At 46.9% G+C, this 23,389-nt stretch overlaps 1 protein-coding gene across 1 annotated transcript in view; it reads right to left on the bottom strand.

The window, feature by feature from the left end:
• The window catches only part of LOC119433582 (uncharacterized), a 328,885-nt gene that overhangs the window by 28,368 nt on the left and 277,128 nt on the right, over window positions 1–23,389 (bottom strand). The window contains exons 9-11 of the mRNA XM_049672518.1: window positions 14,578–14,677; window positions 8,510–9,075; window positions 6,782–7,083 (exon numbers count right to left, since the gene is read on the bottom strand). Coding sequence (XP_049528475.1) covers window positions 6,782–7,083; window positions 8,510–9,075; window positions 14,578–14,677 — 968 coding nt within the window. The remainder of the gene's footprint in view (window positions 1–6,781; window positions 7,084–8,509; window positions 9,076–14,577; window positions 14,678–23,389) is intronic.

The raw sequence follows: 23,389 nt of genomic DNA, 5'->3' as shown, positions 1-23,389 counted from the left end.
ATTACTGTAATCATTCAAATTACGTAGATCTGGCAAAGCAGGCCAGGGTGGTCCTGGACATTTAACGCCCTACCAGGCATATCAGATAATACATTTTTTCTTTCTCTTTCTTTCTCTTAAGCACCGGCCAGTCTAATATAACAATAAGAATCACTCAGACATTGCTATTTATTTCTGTAATTACCTCTCACTGAAACACACATTACAGATAACTTTGTGCATGTGTAGTTAACAAAAAAAAAAACATGATGCAAAAAAAAGCATCATGAGCCAAGAGAATTCAATTGTTGTAATCAATAATTGTTAGAATTGGGTTGCACAAACAAATAAGAGGGGACAAACATCCACAGATTTTAATTCCCGGAAAGAAGTACAGTCGAATCCACTTATAGCATTACCAGTTTTAACAATATTTGGATGTAACAACGAGATGCTACTTCAGTGAACTTTTGTGTGCATTCTGTCATAAAATAAACCACTTACATGTTCACATGCCGCATTATTAGCTGTAACAATTAACTCTGGCTACTGGGTGTGTGCACCATAAAGAAAAGGAATGCGAAATCCAGGAAAGAAAAAAAAAAAACAGAACAAACAAATGTGAGCCGCCGCATCCACCTGCATGCCCCAAACTTTCGCCACATCCTCTCCATTCTACCCCTCTGATACATCAGTCGACTGCGTCGATATCCGAGCGGCGGAAGGGAGGCGGGAGAGGAGCATGAGGTATGCGTGGGGCATGCAGACGAATGTGGCAGTTCTCATTTTTTTTCTCCCAAGGATTTTGCTTTCTCTTTCATTTTGGCACACACCCAGTAGGTAGAATTATTTGTTATAACCAATAATGCGGCATGGGAGCATTGTCGTAAGCAGTTCATTTTGCCATAGAACACATACGAAAGTTGATGGTGCATCAGCTGCTCATTTTTACATCCGATATAGTGTTAACACATGGATCATTATAGGTGGATTCGGTTGTATTCCAAAGACCACGAGAGATGAGTTATATGTAGCGTGCTTCTAGCTGCAAGCACGGAATTGAAAAGTAGCTTTATAGTATGCGCAATGTTTTGAAATGTAATGTAGAACTTTCATCATCATCATCATTAGCCTATATTTATGTCCACTGCAGGATGAAGGCCTCTCCCTGCGATCTCCAATTACACCTGTCTTGCGCTAGCTGATTCCAACTTGCGCCTGCGAATTTCCTAACTTCATCACTCCACCTAGTTTTCTGCCGTCCTCGACTGCGCTTCCCTTCTCTTGGTATCCATTCTGTAACTCTAATGGTCCATCGGTTATCCATCCTACGCCTTACATGGCCTGCCCAGCTCCACTTTTTCCACATAATGTCAACTAGAATATGGGCTATCCCCGTTTGTTCTCTGATCCACACCGCTCTCTTCCTGTCTCTTAATGTTAGACCTAACATATTTCGTTCCATCGATCCTTGTGCGGTCCTTAACTTGTTCTCAAGCTTCTTTGTTAACCTCCAAGTTTCTGCCCCATATGTTAGCATCGGTAGAATGCAATGATTGTACACTTTTCTTTTCAACGACAGTGATAATCTCCCAGTCAGGATTTGGTAATGCCTGCCATATGCACTCCAGCCCAATTTTATTCTTCTATAAATTTCTTTCTCATGATCAGCGTCCCCTGTGAGTAATTGACCTAGATAAACGAACTCCTTTACAGACTCTAGAGGCTGACTGGCGATCCTGAATTCTTGTTCCCTTGCCAGGCTATCGAACATTATGTTTGTCTTCTGCATATTAATCTTCAACCCCACTCTTACACTTTCTCGGTTAAGGTCCTAAATCATTTGCTGTAATTCATTCCCATTGCTGCTGAAGAGGCCAATGTCATCTGCAAACTGAAGGCTGCTGAGATATTCGCCATTGATTCTCACTCCTAAGCCTTCCCAGTCTAAGAGCTTGAATACTTCTTCTAAGCAATTTGTTGTGTCTGGCAGTCCTTCGGGACAAAGGGGACCTCATCGACAGACATGAGGCTATCAAGTGCTCTTCACGCTTGTCGTTTCTCGCGGCCGAGGAGTGTCAAAGTGTCACCTGGGACAGATGGATGAGCAATGAGTCATCGGCCTCATGCGTCGCTAAACGGAAACGTCGCCTTTTGGTGCGTTTCCGTGAATTACCAGCGCCGCCCGAACTACGACGAGGCCCGGCGCCGACTGCGACGCGCCAACTTGGACCCCCTTTCGAGACACCAACCACCGCCCTCCCTGGAAATGGTGGCTTCCGCGAACTGACCGCTACGGAGAGGCGACTCTTGAAAAGGGCCAGTGTCTAGCGATCCCGTGGGAGCCACATCAACGTTCGGTTCCCAAGGTGTCAACCGCTGCCTATGTTCGGGGGCGACCAGGCAAGATTGGAGGCGAAGCCCGGCGGGAAACGATGGCACATCATGTGCGGGATATGGAGAACCGGTCGAAGGTGGTCATTGGCTAAGAAGAACTAAAGTGCGTTCCCTCATCGAGTGAAAGAGGGAAACGAAAGGGATAAAAAAGCGGGATTTGAGTGTTGTGAGGACGCTCGACCATGTGGAACGCTCGGAGATGTAAACGCTACTACATGCAAAGACGTTAGCACGTGGACGGCTCCAATATCACGGAGCCCTTCTTGTAAAATACCACCATGTACAGTGTATATAAAACAGTTTTCTAATCTCCCTGGATATCTCCTCCTCTTGGCACCTAGCACGGCACCATCCATGAAATCTGCGTGGCCGCTCGGACCTCGGCATATCGCAACAGCATGCAGTGAATAGCATTGGAGAGATTGTGTCTCCTTGCCTGACCCCTTTCTTGATAGGTAACTTTCTACTTTTCTTGTGGAGAACCAAGGTTGCTGTGCAATCCTTGTAGATATTTGCCAATATATTCATGTATGCATCCTGTACTCCTTGGTTACGTAATACCTCTATGACTGCTGGTATCTCTACTGAATCAAAAGCTTTTACATAATCTATGAAAGTCATATAGAGAGGTTGATTGTACTCTGCAGATTTCTCTATTACCTGGTTGATGACATGGATATGATTCATTGTAGAATGTCCCTTCCTGAAGAAGCCAGCTTGTTCTCTTGGTTGGCTGAAGTCAAGTGTTGCCCTGATTCTATTTGAAATTACCCTAGTGAATATTTTATACAATACTGAGAGCAAGCTAATGGGTATATAATTCTTCAATTCTTTAATGTTTCCCTACTTGTGGATGAGTATAATGTTGGCGTTTTTTCCAGTTTTCTGGTACACTTGAAGTCGTGAGACATTCCGCATAAAGGGCTGCAAGCTTTAAAAAGGTCTTAAAAATGTAATGCACATATTTACTTTGGAAATGTCATTATGCCATATGAGCCTGTGACGACCAACACTGGAGGGAGGCAGGAAGCTGTTTCACCTGCTTTTTTTCTAGGGAATTAACAGATTATTACATGGCAGAGAATGCTCTATTGTGCATTCTCCTCATTATAGTGGTTTTCTGCCCTGATCTAAGTTATGGTAAACACAGATATCTGCCCAAAAATTTTGCAACCTTCTTAGATAACACTGTATGTAAACACCAAATGCAGATGCAACTTGTTCAAATCTTTAGTGACATGTCAAGTGCACTTTTATCAGCAAATAATGTATTTGTGTTGCGTTGATCTGTTCAAGCATGCTCTGATTGAGCTTTTCTATTTTTTGGCCAGGATAAAGTGGGCGACTTCAAAGAGTAGTAGATATGTGTGAACGTCTGTGTGAAATTACAAATACTTTTTATGAAGATGCATTAGTTGTTAAAAATGACACTTGAGGATTTATCTTCAGTGGAGACTGACAACACAAGGAGGAACAAAATTATTTAAAGAAAAGGCCGCATTCTGAAGGTTGAGCAAGACATCCCCTTATATGTTCTGAATGTGTTATTTACCATGAGGTTCTTTTTCGAAAACAAAGAAATGCCAGCAGATACTAATTGGGAACTATTAGAGAAACTGAACGCGTAACTGAACGCAGAATGAATGCCCTTGCTTGAAAAATAATTCTTTGCGCTTTTTAGCCATGAGAAACTTCGCTGCAGCCTGCCTTTTGCCTGTCTTTTCGTTGGAGTTTTGAGTCTTTTTCGTTGTATGTAGCTCCTTATGATTATCGCCACGTGTGTCACATTGTATAGCACAGGTGCATGAAAGCAGACATGTGCACTCTAGTTTCTATTACTCCAAAGATGCAGGAATGAAATGGGCAAATTTATAGCATTTCATTAAACACTTCATGAAAGCTTCGTTTCACAATGATTCGAAGATGTGTGTTAGATGTCCATAATTTTTTGTTCCTTTTTACTTTCCTCGTTATCATTTTGTAGGCTATCATCTGTCAGTGAATGTGCAAAAGCGACAGTGATCGTTGAATGAAATTTACTTGAACTTTAGCACTTCTACTGTGATTTTGGGTACTTCACTGTAGTTTTCCCCTTATTAGACGTATGTTTAAGAGGTGTCACGCTGGCACACTCATATTGTGTGTGTTTTACATGCACTATGTTATAATAAAATAAACATATATAAAAAATCTGCAGATCAACTTCTGTGATTCCTCTGAACCTGAACTGATTTACTGCTACAGCAGCAGGCTCTCACAGTCAACACCCCCATTAATTAAATTCTGGGGTTTTACATATCAAAACCATGATCTGATTATGAGGCATGCCATATGTAGTGGGGGGCTCTGGACGAATTTTGACCACCTAGGGTTCTTTAACGTTTGACACCACTATCTTCTCAAGAACAACTGCTTTGTGATGTGCACAACGTTGGCTTCATCTGCTACCATATCACCTGCTGCAGCCTCCGAAATACATGCACAGACAATTCTCTGGGCCTGAGTAGTGCACAAAACCCTACAGAAATTGCCAAGCATGAAAGCTCAGTGTTTAGTGCATCCGACTCCCAATTGCACGTTGCCAAAGAGGCATGGGTTTAATCCTCAGTGGCAGTGGTGGGCAAAGTTGTTTTTCTTCACCATGTAGTGAGGGTGCAGATGAGGATAAGAATGTCCAATGTCTGACGGTGATGGCCTAATGCAAAGGATGGACAAATGAACACAGGCAACAAACCCCAGTTTCAAGTTTATAATTGTTGTCAAAGTTAACTTTACTTAAAAATAAATAGGTAGGAGAAAGAATGGTCTTTTTCACTGCAAGTAAAGATGAAAGTGGAGGCCTTCTTTGCATCAGTGCTTGCCAATACAGACACCCAGCCCATGGATTCATGGCACTTTGTAAACAAAAGCAGACAAGGCTTGCACACAATATAGGACAAAGTAGAGCAGAGCGACCCACATTTCACATGTATCTCTCTGCTACGTAATTGCCGAGTACAGTGTAGACCGCTTATAACGTAAGTCGCCGGAGTCATGAATATCTGCACTATAAGTGGTACTGCACTATAACTAAAACAACGATTTTCAAGCCCTGCACATATGCAAAACATGTAGACCAAGTAGCCGCGCGTATCCGAGAGTCGAAGTGTGCGACTGGAAGTTTTGCGTCCGTTTAAATTTACAAACGTTGAAAGGTTAATGTCCAAGTACCCACAATCTTCGCATGAAGCAGACAAAGTAATAATTTTTAATAAGATAAGTAATATTTTTTTTTAAATGTCTCAGTTTCACCCGAAAAGCGAAGCATCAATTGCGATAGTAGAGAGCTATAAGGAGTAGGTATAGTAGTTTTATCAGCTGCATAATCTTGACACATTCGCTTACTAACTGAATTAACAAGCGTGGTGTCAATGCACACAAGCATGAATAGACTCGATGACCGCAGACAACCACTGTCAAAACGCGGGCGTCGGGAGACGCGGCCGCTGCAGCGAGCGAAGGTTCGTGCAGTCTATCGCTTCAACGGAAACTGAGCGGCGTAAGCACAGCGCATACAAAGGTCAGAGCCGTGTGGAGATCACTTTCAAGGTACGGTGCGTGCGACAACACCGACAGCCGGCACAGGCGCGAACGCATTTGTTGGCAAAGTAGAAGCCGCCCCCCCCCCCCCCCCTACCATCCCTCCCATGCTGCCTTCCCGCTTTGCTCCTTTCGCGTGGGATATTGCGTCTCCAGTTCCCCTTGCGCCCGGTTGCAAAATACGCATTTGGTGCCGCAGCACAGCGTCGCCCCCCCTCCTTCCCTCCCATGCCCCACGGCCTTTCCCACGATGGAAGTCGCGTTTGCTCTCCACTGTGCGTTTGCTCTCCGTGAAGGCAGCGTCCTCCGCGTGCTTTCACTCGCACATACGGCGCGCGGCGACGATTTTATCGCCCTTGGACTCGTGCTTCATGTCTCATGCTCCTCCTCCGCATTGCCCTCGTTGATCTCCTCTCCCATCGGTGAGCGCACCTTGTTGAGAAGCGTGCTCGCTACCGCCCTTGTCGGCGAAATTTTCCCACGGGAACCGCATTATAACCGGTATTTCGTCTCACGCGGCTGCACTGTAAGCGGTATGCGTAATCGAGTGCTATGGGAAAATTCATGGGAGTCTGAAAAGACCGTACTATAAGCGGTTACATTATAAGTGGTCTATACTGTATAAAGAACTGCAACTAGAGAAATGGCCAGACAAGTACAGCAACAATATCATATGAAGTTCCTTTGTGTCTGCATGCGTCTGCACCATTACAACAGGGGCAAGTAAATTAATGTTATTCTCTGTGCCCAATTTTTCCCAGAGCACTCGACCCGCCTTCTGCAAGTGTGCTACGTCTGCTCTGCTCCTGCTGTACATGCAACTTGCCTGCAGCTTGGAAAACGGTGATCCAGCTGCGGAATCAGTGTGTGGTGTAGAGGCCTGCACAGCGGCATCAGGTGCAGCAGGCGAAGTGGCGCTGCGGCTGTCGATGTAGTCTGAGGGCACTGACAGTGAAGCTCTCGAGCCCAGGTACTTGTGCTTGGCGGCCACACGCCGCCTTCGTACGAGCACCACCAATGCAGCCACTGCAAGGGCTGATACCAGCAGGCTAGCCAGGCACAATGACGCCACACAACCAGCACCACAGGACGCTGCGGCCCCAGCAGGTGCCACCGAACCACCAGGCTCTGCACACAGGCATTCCCATCAATTAGGAAGAGTGTAAAAGCCATACATGCTTCACAACAGGGAATGGTGGAGGAAGAGAGGTGCCTGTCTTCTCCTTGCCTGTCTTCTCCTTGTTTCCCGGTTGTGCCCATGGTAAAGACCACTGGTGGCAACAGCCACCCATCAATTTCTTTTGCAATCGGTTTTTCTCGCACCCACAATGAAACATTACAGCCAAAGCTGGGAGCACAAAAAGAAAGAAAGCTAAGGTGTAGTAAGCAAAGCTACTATTTCCAATTGGTCTCATGCTGCAGCTTTTTTTTTTTTGCATGCTTCCTATTTCTAAAAAGAGCACTGCTGTCGACCTCCTTCTCTAGCGTTAATTCCAATAGTAAAACTAGTAGCTAGCCTATAAGGTTATTGACAACTAAGAATCTTAACAAGTTCTTATAGGGAGAACCAATAGTCTATTTGGCTGTTGACAACCAATTTACAATATGTTGACAATCAAACAAAACAACAGGATTTTCAATTGAACCAATTGGTTTTCTTCACACAATTGGACCCATTGGCCCCAATTTGTTCAACGAATGTTTGGCACTAAATTCGAGAAACTTACTCATATGCTCAAACCCACAATGACAATTCATTTCAATGTCTTGGCCACCATTTCACTATGTACAATCTTACTCATATGCTATATATAAAGTGAAACTTGAGTTACCAAGTGGTGTCAATGGTCAAGACAAACACGTAAAATTTTATGACAGATTTATAACATAATAAAAAACCTAGGTGCTGCTCTCCACTGATCATGCCAAACTAGTATGATCTCTTATTTGAGCACTCAAATTATTATTATTATTATTACCTATTTTGTTGTTACATGACATTAGTAGTGCTTTCCCACTAGAAAGACAAATCTTTGTTGTCACTGGCGCATATCTACGAGCTTGGAAAATTTACAGCAAAGCCTTTCTTCCTCCCGCCTGCTTCACCATCCATCATGGACCCCATTCCCACGCGTACCCCATCTGGGCTGGGGTACGCGTGGGAGAGACAGGCACTCCCAGCCAATCAGAACTTCAGCAGCAGACGAAATGGACATGTACACTAGGTGGACATGCCCAGAATAGACCCCCCCTCCAGCGTTGGCACCAAACGTTGCTGTAAATAAAACTGCAAATGTTCCTTAAAAAAAAGAAAAAAAAAAGAAATCCAACTCGAATCTTATCATCACCCTCTGTATTCATGGCATTATTATCTCTACACGCCTCACCCCCTTCTAGACACCGCGGAAGAAGACTTTCATATTCTTGATAAACAGTGTAACATGCACATTACAGCTTGAAGCAACAGAAAGACGACAAACATCGCTGTGAGGCGAACCAATCCGCCCAAGAGACATGTCGAAGGCACATCGCCAAACGTGCCACCAGGGCTCACCTGGCCGCCGCCCAAGGTCGGTAATTGCAGGCTGGTGGCCAAATGAGCGCTGTCTGTCTTCATGAGCACTTGGCGGCCATGGGTGGGCGACAAGCACACTGTCGCGGCTGTCAGGACGGGCGGGAAGTTTGGTGCAGGTGCAACTTTCGGCCGAGGCACACGAACAAATACCCATGGCCTTCTCGATTCCTTTGCCGGACGGCCCTGCCACAGCCTCGCCGACCACGTGCTCTGCACAATCCTGTGGACATAGCGAGGGCTGCATAAGCTCCAGCTCGTCGCAGATGCCATCGGGACAACTCTCTGGATCCCCAGTGCAGGTGCTGTAACGTGTAGTGAGGTGGCGCCCATTAGAGCCATGGCGCCAGCGGCAGCGGCCGTCCACCGTGCCTGGACCACAGGACGCCAAGCACTGGGTCTCGCTCAGTTGCTGACCGCACAGGCGCCCCTCTGCATAAGAACAACAGCGCGGGTTACCAGGCACGCGGTCCAACGCACATAGGAACTTGATTATTGTGGAAAAAAAGAGGGGGAAATAAAGGGGAAAAAGGAACTTTTCATCGGAACTGCGGAGGCGTGCCTACAGCTTCAGAACGTTTCCATTAGTACCGCCAACACGCGACGTAATGAGAAGTCTCAAAGGGTTAAACAAACAACTGTGTGCCAACGAGACGAGATAAAATCGGCCAAAACCTTTCTTTTTTTTATTTTAACGCTAAAATATTTCACCATCCATCACCTACGGCACATGTTTTCACTAAGAGACAAGCTGCGCGTCATTTAAATATGGCGCCCAGCACGTCCCCTTGTGGCTCCGCCTACTGGCTGTGAAAGCTGGAGTGATGCTTGTTGATTTTCAGCTCTATGGATTTTTCATTAAAAAGGCATAAAAACTGCTCTTTGTGTAAGGATTTAGAAATATGTTTATTTACTATTAGATTTTAATTGCTCAGTATACGCCCTAGTTATGTCAATCATTGCTTTTAGCATGGAGGAAGGAAAATATAGGAGGGAGTACAGTGCCTAGAATATTGACCCTTTTCGCGGCGCTCCCGGGGTGACGTGTCCATTGCTTGCCTCAGCTAGAGTGTACTAGACAATGGTCTAGTACACTCTAGCTGACCATAGTCTGGACCATATTCTAGTACACTCTACCTCAGCTGCCTTCGTTGCCTCCGCGATTACAATGCAAGCGCGTGACGCCGGTGCGGCGCAGCAAACCTCCGTTTCGACGCATATCGTAGGCGGTGACTGTGTGGACGACACGAAGCTTAGGCCACAGCTTTAGAGGACATGTAAGTGCTTTCAGAGCGCATGACGCCTTGTCCAAACAGCGCGATCAGTTTATACGGTGCTTGTACTAAAAGCGGGGCTAGAAATATATTCCAAGCTGTCCAAACGTCCCGCTTATAAATTAAATCTGGATCAGTGTACTGTTCATTCTTTATTTGGCAAACATTTTGAAGCAGCGGCTTGTCATGTTTCTGATTCAGCAAAGTTCCTCGGTGTGGCCGCTGTCTGATTGTTTATTTTCAGCCTAATCGCTCTCGGGTGTGATGTGCTGCGATAGATTTGTTCTTCCAGCGCACAATGCTTGGAATGTAAATGTTCTGCACGTTGCAGTAGCTTATGGCAAAGACGTATTATCGCTAGTCCCTCGCTTACTCTGCGGACCGTCACGAAACATTCAGCTTCAAACATACGTGTCTTGCCGGTGTAGTTGCCGTCACTCATGCTTTGGCACATTGGTTCAAGTGTGCGCCCATTCACTTGTTATTGATACGTTGGCGATAGGGTGGGCGTAAGTTTGCGTACGAGTCGGCGAGGATGTGTGTAAATAACGTGCGAGAAGCTTACTATGCCAGTAAGTGGCGCTACTTCCTTTTGTAACAAGCGGTACTCCCTCTTAAGTGCCGACGTTCCGGAGTTGAAGACCTTTCTTTGGAGGTTAGCTATATAGCGCTGGCGGATGACTGATCTTTTTTGATCCTCGTTGAAAGCCGTGCATCACGAAGGGCGGCAACACAGGCAGCCCTTACGTAGCAGCGGCGACACAGGTTGATTCCATTCCTTAATATATGAACCACTATTTTTGCAGCGAACTACCGCACACGTCTTCCCTTTATCGTTACACATTTTGCAGCCTGAATTGAGCACAGTGCATTAGCGAACACCCAGTTTGCATTTCCGACAGCTGATCGCATAGTAGCAGAGCAGAAGCAGTACTGGTTTCGTATTCGTGCGCATTCGCTCAGGCAACGTATGGCGCGCCGCAAAAAGCGCCATCTCGTTCCTCTAGAGCAAACTGCTCCGCGAAAAGGGTCAATACGTACGTAAGTATCAAGGAGGTTATAAAAAAACTTCTGGAGTGGAGATCCCCTATGCGCACCCATGCGACCGGCTGAAGCCTGGGAAACCGGTTAGCGGTCATCTTGCTCCAGGCAAGAGCGAGCGCTACTTGCACGCCTTGTAGCGTAACCAGTGCGCTTTCGTGGTGGTGTTTTATGATGAAAGCGGGAGAATTACTATGATTTATTTGGCGCAGATGTTTTTTGAATGCGACAGGCTTTTATGCATAACTCATGGTGGGGTGCCCATCTTAAGGCCATTTCAAAACCGTGTTGTTGACACGAAAGGATCCTCTTAGGAAAAGAGGCGATAGCGCGCGCAAAACCACTATTAAGTATACAATATTAATTAAGCATGTAAACTAAAGTAACAATGAATATAGAGAGGTGAATGAAGTGTATTAAGACTGTAAAAATGTTGAATTAGGCGTAAATAATAGTGGATTAAAGGGTGATAGGATTTTAACGAAAGCTAATGATGGGAAGAACACGCGGTGCTGTGCTAGTTGATGATGATGAGAAAGCCACATTTAACAGTCTAAAAGTGATTACTCAATTGAACTGAGGCGATAGTGCGTGCACAGAGAGGTGAATTAGGCGAATTTATAGTGACTTTTTGCTGAAAAAATTGTGACGAAATAAAGTGACGAAGACTCCGTAAAAGAGGTGGAAAGCGGCCATCGTATCATTGAGTTAGCGACGCTAGGGCTTTCTTGTCACCTAGTTGTATCATTAGGAATCCCCAGTAATCTTTGTCTTGTCAGGTTAAAGACAAATCCACAAGGCAGTTAATGCAAGAATACGTGGGCTGAAGCTGTAACGCCTTTTATGCTCATCAGTTTGCCACATTACCGAAGTGACACGAAGTACAAGGTGAAATCAGTAAAGTGGTAAATAAACTTTTATTATGTCCGAGTTATTTTGATAAAAATAAGCATAAAACAACATGGTAGAAAAAATGAATAAAATATTCCACAACTACCTGGTGCATCACAGTGTATACTATAGGAAAACAATATCCAACAGCCATACACAAAATGCAAACACATCAAAACAAACATATTTTTGGCTGCGCAAAACCAAAAAATTGCACCAATGCCCCAAATTAAAGGCATTCTGATAATGTCACTTCTTAAGGCTCAGTAACAGTTCAGTAACTACGAATAATGGCTTTTAAATATTGTAAAGATCGTGAGTCCGCAATAGACAAATTTGTATGAACTTTGATTTGCATAGAACTTTACACGATGGCATGTAACAGCAGCTTGATCTCAAAAAACAGTAATTTTCGCATTCCAGCCCAAGGTTAATTATGCCGAGATAGGATACCTATGGCTGCACAAGAACTGTTGTTGCTCCAGGCACATATCGTGTTGTTACACACACGATATGTGACTGGCAATACTCTTTATTTACCAGTTACGTCAGTTTTCTTGTTTTAATGCGAAACTGTTGCATGCTAATATGTATGCACGTAATTATAAACAGTCAACTTGTGAGATGCAGCTGCGGCGTCCGCCAGGTCTGAAAGCTGTATAATTTTATATAAATAAGTAGTAAATAGTTCCTCTCGACAAGCGGAATCTCATATGCAAGCGCACCGAAAATATATAAGAACAGCAAGCATTTCTTACGAACTCGCTATTTTATGCAGATGTGCGGGGAACGCTGGAAAAATGGTTTCAGTGCTGCCCTGTCGCAGCCTTATCGTTTGACTAGACCTGTCAAAACAACGCTCTTCAAAGTGCACCGAACAAAGAACATCCGAATCTTTAGGCGCCCAGCGATCTCTGAGGAGAGTGGGCTGCCATGCGTCACGATGCGTTTTCTCTTTCGGGAACCTGTCGCGCAAACATACGCAAAAAAAAAAAGCTTGTTTCAGCTTATATTCGCCAGTTAAATGGTAGATTTCAGGTACAACAGCCCTCCTCGACGGAGATAGTGCACAGCAATGATCGAGCGATTGAAGGCTTTTTCGCGCTACTTAGACGTGAAACGTTACTCATGATTTTTGCTTCGCACGATTCGTGCAGCCGAAGGCGACGCAGGCGTACACCATCCCGTTCAGCAGAGCTTGGATGTTCCCTTACAAACGCACAACTACCGCTAAACAGACCGTAACTAAGCAGTAAGCGTGGATAAAGGCCGCAACAGCCGAACTACCGCAAGGGCCCAAGCGGCGCAGCTATGTTTTCTGCCTGGAGCAATATGGCGGTCGCCGGCGTCAGCCGCGGCGCGGCATCTCCACTCCAGAAGTTTTATTGCGATAGCAATTATATGGACACTTCCACCGGATTTCTGCCGTCGGCGTCGCCGTCGTCGTCGCCGTCGCCGTGAGGTTCCGTATAGATAAAATCTTCGCCGCGCGCCGTATGCCCGAGCGGAAGCGTGCGGGGACGCACACTGTCATGGAGAGCGAACGCACTCAATCTTCCACGCGCAAGCAAGGAAGCGGAAAGCGAGCGCCGGAGGGGGGGGGGCGCATTTCTACTCTGCCAACCGCGCTCGTCGCTCGCTCGCACCGTCTCTTATCTCCACACGGCTCTGACCTTTATGCGCTGTGCATTCGCCGCTCAGTTTCCGTTGAAGCGATAGACCGCACGTACCTTCGCCCGCTGCGGCATATATATGCGCTTGCTGCCAGCGTTTTGACAGTCGTTGTCTGCAGTCATTCAGTGTGATCTATTCATGTTTGTTTGTGCGCGCTCACACCACAGTTAGTAATAGTCGGGCCACATTTTCCAACGCACGCTACACATGCAATGCTGCCCGGATCGGCAGTGCAGCGCTACAGGTGTGTCCCTTCGCACGCGCTGCCCACGGGCAGCGCTTCTCATCAACACCACCGTTTCACACGCGCCTTCTCGTGGTCATCGAGTCTCTCTTCATGTCGGTCTACTTACGTCGCAGCACACCTGCTTACTTAATCAGCTCATGTTTACTACAATTCATATTGCTACCAAAGCCGCTCACCTTACTTCGTATGACATTGCTGTGTTGCTATCGCATTCATTGCTTCGCCCTTAGGGCGAAACTGTGACATATTTTTTATAACCTCCTTGGTAAGTATATATTAGGCACTGTAGAGGGAGCATACCACAACGCGACTGTCGCCAACTGGGCCCAACACATGATAAAAACGTCACAGCACGGAGGATACGTTTTTTTTTGTTCAATGCGCATTCGAAACCATTTGAAATAAACAAAACCAAAGAAAAAAAACAAAACAAGGAACAATCTTTTTCCTTCCTGCATGTGAGCAGCTGCCGGCCGAGCGCGTACCGAATAAAAACTACCGGTAGCCAAACGTCTCGGCAAATCTCGATTCTCCGTGATCTCGACGCAAGAGGTCACGTGTTGTGCCACCACTGCTGGCTACACGAAGCTACAGTGTAACGAAGCGTTCGCTTGCCAAGACTGGCTGCGTGACGTAATGCTTCCTCCAATATTTTTCTTCCTCCATCCATGGCTTTTAGTCTAATTTGTCCCTTGCAATTTGTGGTTATGTTTATTTGTGCTACATCTATGTAGAGGGCCCTGCTGCGCATGTTCGAAAAATGGTTTTGTGCTCACCGCTGCACTGTTCTCGCGCAAATTTTGCAGAAAGATGGCACTTTGGTGTATACGTCGTTTAGTATAACACTTGGGTTAATTGCCTGATTTTTAAGAAGCAAATGCAAATTTGCCTTCACTTATGGAGATGCGAGCTGCTGCACTGACGTCGCAAACATAAAATTGTGTCGCTGCCTGCCGGCAGCTGCAGAAAGCAGCCGGTCAGGGAGGTTTGACGCGTGTTGCAGCGAACACGCAGCAAACTTCCCTGAAATTTGCGCGAGAACAGTGCAGCGGTGAGCGCAGAATCTTTTTTCGAACATGCGCAGCGAAATATGCAAATGCGGTTTCGTATCTGACTGCACCCGCGCAGGCAATTAACCAATTTTCTTTGGAAAAAAAAATGTGCGTGTTGGAAACGGGTAAAAACGGGTAATCAGTCATTGTGAGCTTCCAATTTCGCTCGAAAATCTTTCTAGCGCAGGTCCGTTTTGGACCTGCCCTAGAATGATTTAGGTGGATTTAGGATCCTGGCGGGAGTAAAGTCCCTAGATTTTCTGCTCTTTTTTAAGAAAGCAAAGAAAAAAATATCTAGGGACTTTAGGCGGGAGATAACGTGTCTTCGATGCATTCACTGTCCCTTAGCGCCGCCAGGATAGACATTTCAGCCGTTGGGTTCATGATTGGGGTCACCATTTGGATCAGACGCATTCGTGCCGACCAGTCATGTTCAAAATATGCAGTAGGGGCCAATTTCAGGATCGAAATGACAAATGTTTGGCCCATACAAATTCATGGGCGCCGTCACAACTTTCGGTCAAGGTCGAATGAACCAAAATATCGAATTAGCCGGAGTCAAATGAATGAATATGATACTATAGTAGCGCTTCCTCTCGCTGAGACAAGACGCTTTAGCGTTACCATTGCAGCCCAGACAGGCGTCGCAGCGGGTGTACAGTGCCGCGCAAGCTCAGGTAGGAATTCCTGGTCGGTGCGGCAACACTCACACCTTTTTCTACAATTCCAGGGAGCTACCGCTTGATTTTACTTTTCCTGACTTCGCGTGCCTTTCTTGTGCAAGGCGCGTCCCGAGACATGACAATTTCCCGATGTCTTTAGTGAACATGGTATAGTACACACGCAACATTCCGAATAGAAAGGACCCAAGTGGTGAAAATGCTTTATTTATAGTTACGGGTCGGACCTCCACTCTAAGATTGATTTCAAGACGATTACAATGTTGTTGTTCTTGTTTATTTACTCCTTAACTTCTTTTTCTTTTTCTTTGTGGTGGGTGCCGGTCTCCGATGCTTTGACCGAACGGCGAGAGTACTGTGGCTTTTAGGATACTTCTTTGCGCAAAGTGAGCGAAAGTTGCACATTTGACCGCGGGAAACATTGGGATCCGCAAGCTTTTCACGTGAAAAAAAATTACAAATTCCTTTTTGATTTTGGCTTTTAAATGTTGCTGCGCCCCTCTTAATTGCATTGAACAATGTGATGTGAAGATGAAGTAAGGAGTGGCCGGAGATTTGCTCGGAATTAGGGGGAGTGGGGAGGGGGAGTAGACAAAGCATCAAAATCATAGGCAATTTTTATAAACAATAAGCTTTGTGAAATCAGCCCAGGATACGAACATTTTTCTACAGGGCATTTTCTTGTGTTACATCCACGGCGCGGAATAGCATCTAAGCGAATATACACCGGCTAAACATTCTGCCTTACAATAATGATGACGAAAATTCTTTTATGAAAGGTCCGCTCGAAGGCCTATATATAGGTGATTACAGGCGCGGATCCAGGGGGGATGTCCGGATGTCCTGACCCCCCCCTCAGATTTCTGCATCACCCCTTCGTTGACAGGGGGATGGCCCTATCGCAAAAAATATGCCCACCAGCATTCTTCACAAGTATTTTTCGCGAGTACCAGTGGTAGCAGCCATGTAGAAGTAAAGCTAGCTCGCTCACAAGCTTAGAATTGTATTACGTAAGGGTGTGGTGTCCCCAAGTTGCCGCAGTTATTTTTTCTCATGAACACCTTGGACCTCCTGGCGCCGGCCGTGCCTTACTCGTCCCGTCGGTGGCGTCGAATGAACGAGGGGACGTCCCTTTTGCCAAGCACGCCGATGTGCGCGCGAGCGCCTTCGCGCCTGATTAACTTAGTTCCCCCTCGGGGTGTCATCGGTTGCCTCATTGGATGTCATCGGTTCCACGACCAACCTGCTTAATGAAAGAGATCTCTTGCTGAAGTGTTCATATATAAATAATAACAACTAACAGCTAAACTCAGAACTACGCATAGGCAACTTTTTTTAACTGTAGCACTCATTGTGATCACAGGTATATATACGTTGACAGTATCCAGCACGAGCGCAGTACCGTTCGTACGCTACAAGTTTTTCACTGTAACTTCGCAGTTTTATTGTCGTACATTGAGCATAGGAGGCTCAAACCCGCCGGATCCGTTTATCTGAGTGGGCGTTCTCGCGAAGCGGGGCGAAGCGTTCTCGCGGGAGCGTGACGTCAGCGGCCAATGCCAGTGCGCGGGCCTAGGATGGCGTCGCGTGGTTAGAGAAACGGGAGCAGATACACGCCTTGTGTAAAACGATGACGTCGAGTGGGAAACAAAACACGAAGACGTTGGCTCGCGCTCCCGATGGCGTCGTGAGTCTTCATACGCGGTGATTCGCATATCGTAAACACTCAGCATAGTGGCTGCCGCGTTGGAGCGGGGCAAAGCAAACGAAGGTGTCTCAGCCGAACACAAGGATCTTCTTAAGGAAATCAAGGTGTCCCAACAGAACTCCAAAAACGGACGCGTGCTTACGCATTTATAACGAACCTGCAACAGATCATCCCAAATTTTATTTTAAGAAACAATACAGGCTTGATATACCGGGGGTTCAAAATTAAGCTTTATGATTTGCTTAAATTTAGGCACTGGGAGGCACGTGAAAACCATCTGCACAAATAAGTTATGTGGCCAGGGGGACACAAAGTGAGATGATAATTATCGCTGTTAGCAGCCGAATTAACTAAAATTGAATAATTAACTTTTTATTGACTGCAAAAGTCTGTGTGTTTGTATTCAAAAGTTAGAGGCAGTCGTGTTTCTACACAGTTCCACTTGGAAGAATTCTTCTAGCATGTCTGAGCTCCGAGATACCCAACTCCAAATTTTAATTGTCGTTCGCACGATTACGCATGCAACTTGCAAGAGAGTGAGGATCGGCGCAAAGCTCCTCCCTGGTGTGACGCGGCTGTTGCGTGCGGCGTTTAGTCTGACAACGGGACGGAGGCATTGGCAAAGATAGTAACTGTCCTTCTTCCCCTCACGGCTGGTGAAATGAAAAAAAAAATCGAAGAACCCGTAACCGCTGTCGTAACACGCGACCGCACAGCCTGTAAAGATGGCGGCAGCTGCCATGCCGAGATAATGGCGCGAGCGGAGAAGCCGGACGGCAGTGCGTGTGCGTAATGGTGACTAGACGACCGGGCATGGTCCTTGCCTGGGCTACGCAAATAAAGTGACTGCTGATTTCTAAGTATTGTAAGTTTTATTGCAATCAAAAGCAACAACTGCACCATCAAGAGCAGAAACCTTTTTAGCTATGCTAACAAATATTTCATACAGCCGCTTTAAGTTTGGTGTTGTCATGCACAAATCTCATGACAACACTTCACCCATCAAGATGTGAATGCCCTAAAAATGTTAAAAATGCCTCCCTTCCACAGAAACACAAAGCATAAGCCGCTCTCGCGTCGAGTCGATAACTCTGCGCAGTACGACATTTGAAATTTGGAGTCGGATATCTCGGAGCACGGACACGCTAGAATAATTCTTCCGACTGATACTGTGTAGAAACACGACTGCCTCTAAGTTTTCAATACAAACATATACGTACTGTAGTCGACAAAAATAAATGTTCAATTTTAGTTAATTGGGCTGCTCACAGCGATAGTTATCATCTCACTTTGTTCCCCCCTGGCCACATAACTTATTTGTACCGGTGTTCTTCGCGTGCCTCCCAGTGCCTAATTTTAAGAAAACCATAAGCTTAGTTTTGAACACCCTGTATTATCAGGCACAGCCGCCATGCACATGACTGTATTGGGTAACGTCCTTTTTTTAGAAACCGATACCTAGCTGGCTTCGCTACAGGTCTTCTTTCTCTTTCTGGGGTTTCACGTGCCAAAATAAGTTCTGATTATTAAGTACGCCATAGTGGAAGGCTCCGGATTAATCTTGACCACCTGGGTTTCTTTAACGTGCACTACAACGCAAGCACACGGGCGTTTTTGCATTTCGCCTCCATTTAAATGTGGGCACAGCGGCCGGGATTCGATCCCGCGATCTCGTGCTCAGCAGCGCAACGCCTGAACTGACTGAGCCACCGCGGCAGGCTACAGGTGTTGCTCTAGCCGTATAAAACTTGGGTTTGTCGTGAGCAGAAACGGTGAATTTTGGTAAATAAGAAAGGCTACTATCATCATCATCATCATCATCATCATTGACAGAAGCTGACCCCACCCTCAGAAAAAACCTGGATCCGCCCCTGGGTGATTAAAGAGCTTTTTCGATCTTCCTTCCTGGATACGAATCCAGTTCTAGGCACAAAGCTGCTTTTCTTTAAGCCTGAACTTCACAGGGGGACGCATTTTTGTGGTGTTTCTCTTATTGGGTTCACGCAGTAGCCAATACGCATCGAAACGATGAGCACCTCATGTGATAGTTCAGCGCTTAAATATTTTTCCATGCCCAGGCCTCTGTTGAAGCCGAGGTATACGAATAATGGCTACATTTTCTCCATTGCGTAAAGCTACAAGTTTAGAGCATGTGATGCAATGCTTCAACACTTGCTATCTATGCGTAAAAAAACAAGAAAGAAAAAACAACAACTGCTATTACAAAAAAAGAAAAAAAACAATCACTTCTCTTTCTTTGATCACTTTTAAATATGAAGTCGCTAAACCCTGTCGTTAATAGTAATTGAGAAGACAAAAGCTCAAATATTTATACAGCTTATTGGTACTTACCGCACTGTTCTGCATGATGGCCATCTGTAAATAAAGATGAAAAAAAATGAGTGCTCGCAATTTAGTTAATCGTGCACACAAATATTTGCGTATTTCTCTCCCCTTTTGTCTTTCTGTCTGCATGGCAACTCATACCAATGCTTCATATCCAAACATTTCATTTTTTTTCTGTTAAAGATCTCTCTTGAGGCTCTTTTACGTATTTAGGTGTAGTCATTCATCCCCTTAATTATCGCTATTCCATTAGCCATTGCATATACGTTACTACCTAGTACCTCCATCACATACTCGGCATACTCGCTGATGTATCTGCGCAATCTGGATATGACTCATCGTCACCTCGTTCACTTGACGGGCTCTCTGTAGGAGTAATGTAGCATATTAGGGAGCTTATAGAAATGGAGAATCAAAGGTTAGGGGATGATATCTGCCTGGCATATAAAAGAATGCATGATAAGTGCAAAATTAGCCAACGTATTTTGGGTTATTGCGTATGCGTTAAGCATCTAGGCCTAAACATCCCTATACACTGTCTTCTGCCAATGCGCTAGTGATCCGCTCCTGCAAAGGCACCATCAACGGATGCGTCGCCGAGGATATATTGCACATGAAAGTACATGGCACCTCATAGGGAGCTGGTCATGGTCCGCATTGTGGACCACGCCATAAGATAGGCAATTGCTTCAAAATTTAGCTCGATATTTGAGAGGAAATTATCTCGAGTACTAACTCTTAGCAGATTCTGTTGAAAGGTGTGAGGTGTGTGAATAGGCCCAGGGTGCATTCTACGCCGGACTGTTTGCGAGCTGTTAGCTTGCATCCAGTTCCGCTTCATTGGCCGCAGTGTCTTGCTCCCTTGTCTCGTGTGCGCTTCTATATATGATGATGCCATCAAAGTCTCATTAAAGGGCCCCTGACTAGGCCCCATTGTAAATTTTGGTTGTACACTGGAAGCTGTAAAGCGATGTCTAGGGGGCTTTTTACCGAAATAATTTTTCAAATTAGTTCATTATTGGTGGTGATAGAAGTTAACTGTCCTTTTACCATGCCGCTAGGAGGCGATCGAGCTTCCCTGCCAACGGAGATACTTTTTCCCTCTGCCTTCCAAAGCGGCTTTCCAAGGTCGATCCACATAGGTCGCGAAGCTTCGGGCGAAAAGCGGTTCAGAACCAATTGTCACTGACATCCGCAAGGGTGATTATGGGAGCAGCGATTGAAGCGCGACTATGTTTGGAGGGAACAAACATTGGGAAAGAAAAAAGCGTTTTTTAATTAAAGCGAGACACAGTTAAATTCATTCAACGATAATAAAACTCCTAATCAATTTTATATACGCATGGCGAGAACAGAACAACTCTATTTTACTTGATCATTATCAATAAATACCTTCTTTCAGCGTCCAACGTAAGAGCGCCTACCGATAGCGGCGGGCGTTGACGCCGCTATCACTTGCAATTCAATGTAACTCTTGAAGTGGGCAGAAAGGCGCGCTCGTAAAGTTCACTGTTATGGCACGTAGACACTAGCGGCAAAACGCGCGCCGCGAAAGCAGCCGCGAAACAGTTTTTTCTTGTCGCGGCAGCGACCGCTCCTGGACCAATTTCTTGCGGTTTGCCGCGTGCCGCGGATGAAGGAGACCAATGAGAGCGGCCCGCTCCCGTGACGTGCGCGCGGGAAACTGGTGTCATGCGGACCCGCCCTACCGCTCGATCGTTTCGTACTCACGTCCGGTATCAGCCTGAGACTCGTTTCGCAATATCATCTGCACGCGTCAGCTCCCGGATGGAGCTAACGGAGCTGACGGATAGTTCGAGAAGGGGGGAGAGAGTCTAGTCTGTCACGTGATTGCCGCAGCGGCGCGCCGCCGGTTGGTGTGGCCGCCCTGCCGCTGCTGCGTTTTGCCGCCGGCCGGCGGCGCGCCGCGAAAGCAGCCGCGAAACGGGTTTTTCTTGCCACGACATGGATCGCTCCTGGACCGATTTTTTGCGGTTTGCCGCGTGCCGCGGATGAAGGAGACCAATGAGAGCGGCCCGCTTCCGTGACGTGCGCGCGGGAAATGGTGCCATGCGGAGCCGCCCGACCGCTTGTTTCTCGTTTCGCACTATCATCTGCACACGTCAGCTCCCGGATAGTTCGAGAAGGGGAGAGGAGCCCAGTCTGTCACGTGATTGCGGCAGCGGCCCGCCGCCGGTTGGTGTGGCCGCCCTGCCGCTGCTGCATTTTGCCGCCGGCGGCGCGCCGCGCGCGTTTTGACACTAGCGGCATGGCAAAACTATAGGCAAAACGCGTGCGGCGCGCCGCCAGCGGCAAAATGCAGCAGCGGCAGGGCGGCCACACCAACCGGCGGCGCGCCGCTGCGGCAATCACGTGACAGACTAGACTCTCCCCCCCTTCTCGAACTATCCGTTTGCTTGGTCCGGGAGCTTGGTGCTGAGCCGTGCTCCCTCAAGGGCTGCAGAAGATAGCGCCAACCTTTCCTTTTCCAAAAGAACCACTTAGTAGTCCGGGAGCTGACGCGTGCAGATGATAGTGCGAAACGAGTTTCGGCTAACAGCGGAAAACAAGCGGTCGGGCGGGTCCACATGTCACCAGTTTCCCGCGCGCACGTCACGGAAGCGGGCCGCTCTCATTCGTCTCCTTCATCCGCGGCACGCGGCAAGCCGCAAAAAATCGGTCCAGGAGCGATCCCTGTCGCGGCAAGAAACACCTGTTTCGCGGCTGCTTTCGCGGCGCGCGTCTTGCCGCCGGCGGCGCGCCGCGCGCGTTTTGCCGCTAGTGTGTACGTGGCATTACATTACGCCCCCACCCTCGTGTTGCTTTGATTGTCGAAGTTTGTCTGAATTTGGTGACGCGAACAGTTTCATTGTTTCTTAACCTGTTCAATCAAAAGTAGTGAGTTGCGACCACCAGATAATTGTTTACTTTAGTTGTTTTCGTGGGACAGCGCTGGCCGACGGGCTTGGCGTCCGACAAAAGGACGAGCACTCTACGCTCAAAGCGTTCGTCGGCCTCCAAAGACGATCTTCTGTGCAGCGATGCGATTTCGACACCCCGTACGGCTGATCTTTTCCTGCATCGCTTTCCGCGCTGAAATCTCGAAACGCCCATCAAGTCGAATGGCGGGGCATTTGAATGTACAGCTACAATGGCAGGCTTCCGAAAACAAATTTCGCGCCTTTGAGAACAAAATGACGTCACTTCTGTTATTAACAACTATGACGTCAAATTATTTTTCTTCCACCGGAAGTGTTCCCTCCTCACACAGATGGCGCTAAGCCCCATGAACCACTGATGAACCGCCATGTTTTGAACGTATGGGCTTCTATGGAAGCTTCGCTACCAGGTATATTATACCTTGGGTTTTCCTTCCCTGCCTTCTCCCATACCGCAGCCGAGGGACTCACCGCGGCGTCGAGAGCCCCGTATCCTTTTTAGAGCGCAACTTAGCGTCGGCGTTTTACCTCCGCGTAACCGAGCCAACGAGCGCAGAGAATGATGAAAGAAAGAACGCGGAGCGCCGCGGCGCATGAAAGACGCGAGGAGGGCGCAGCGGAACCATGAGGCGGAAAGCGGAGGAAGTATGGCGAAAGCGTGAGAAGAAAAGCGTAGTGCGGCAACGATGACTACGAGATGGCGCCAGAGCAGCGCGCGTCGTCTCGGAGGTCTGTCGCCGGTGGCTGCTGTGAATCGCGTCCACGCGTCACCCACGCACTGGCTCTCGCGATCTCCAGATCAGCGAGGCAGTCGCGCCACACTTCGCTCCGTTTGCAACGTGCCGCACAAGACACATTATCCGCGCCAGCCAATATATCGCGAAATGAAAACACGTATACAACTGCGCTCAAATTTTGCATTAGGGAGTGTCTTAAATCATCGGTGAATTTTTGTTTTCTTCTCGTCCTTTCTTTGCTGCGCGGTACATTTAGAGCGGCGGCGTTGCGCC

Source organism: Dermacentor silvarum, chromosome 1, assembly GCF_013339745.2.
Source record: "Dermacentor silvarum isolate Dsil-2018 chromosome 1, BIME_Dsil_1.4, whole genome shotgun sequence".
Taxonomy (NCBI): Eukaryota; Metazoa; Arthropoda; class Arachnida; order Ixodida; family Ixodidae; genus Dermacentor; species Dermacentor silvarum.
This window is presented reverse-complemented; position numbering and strand designations above follow the sequence as displayed.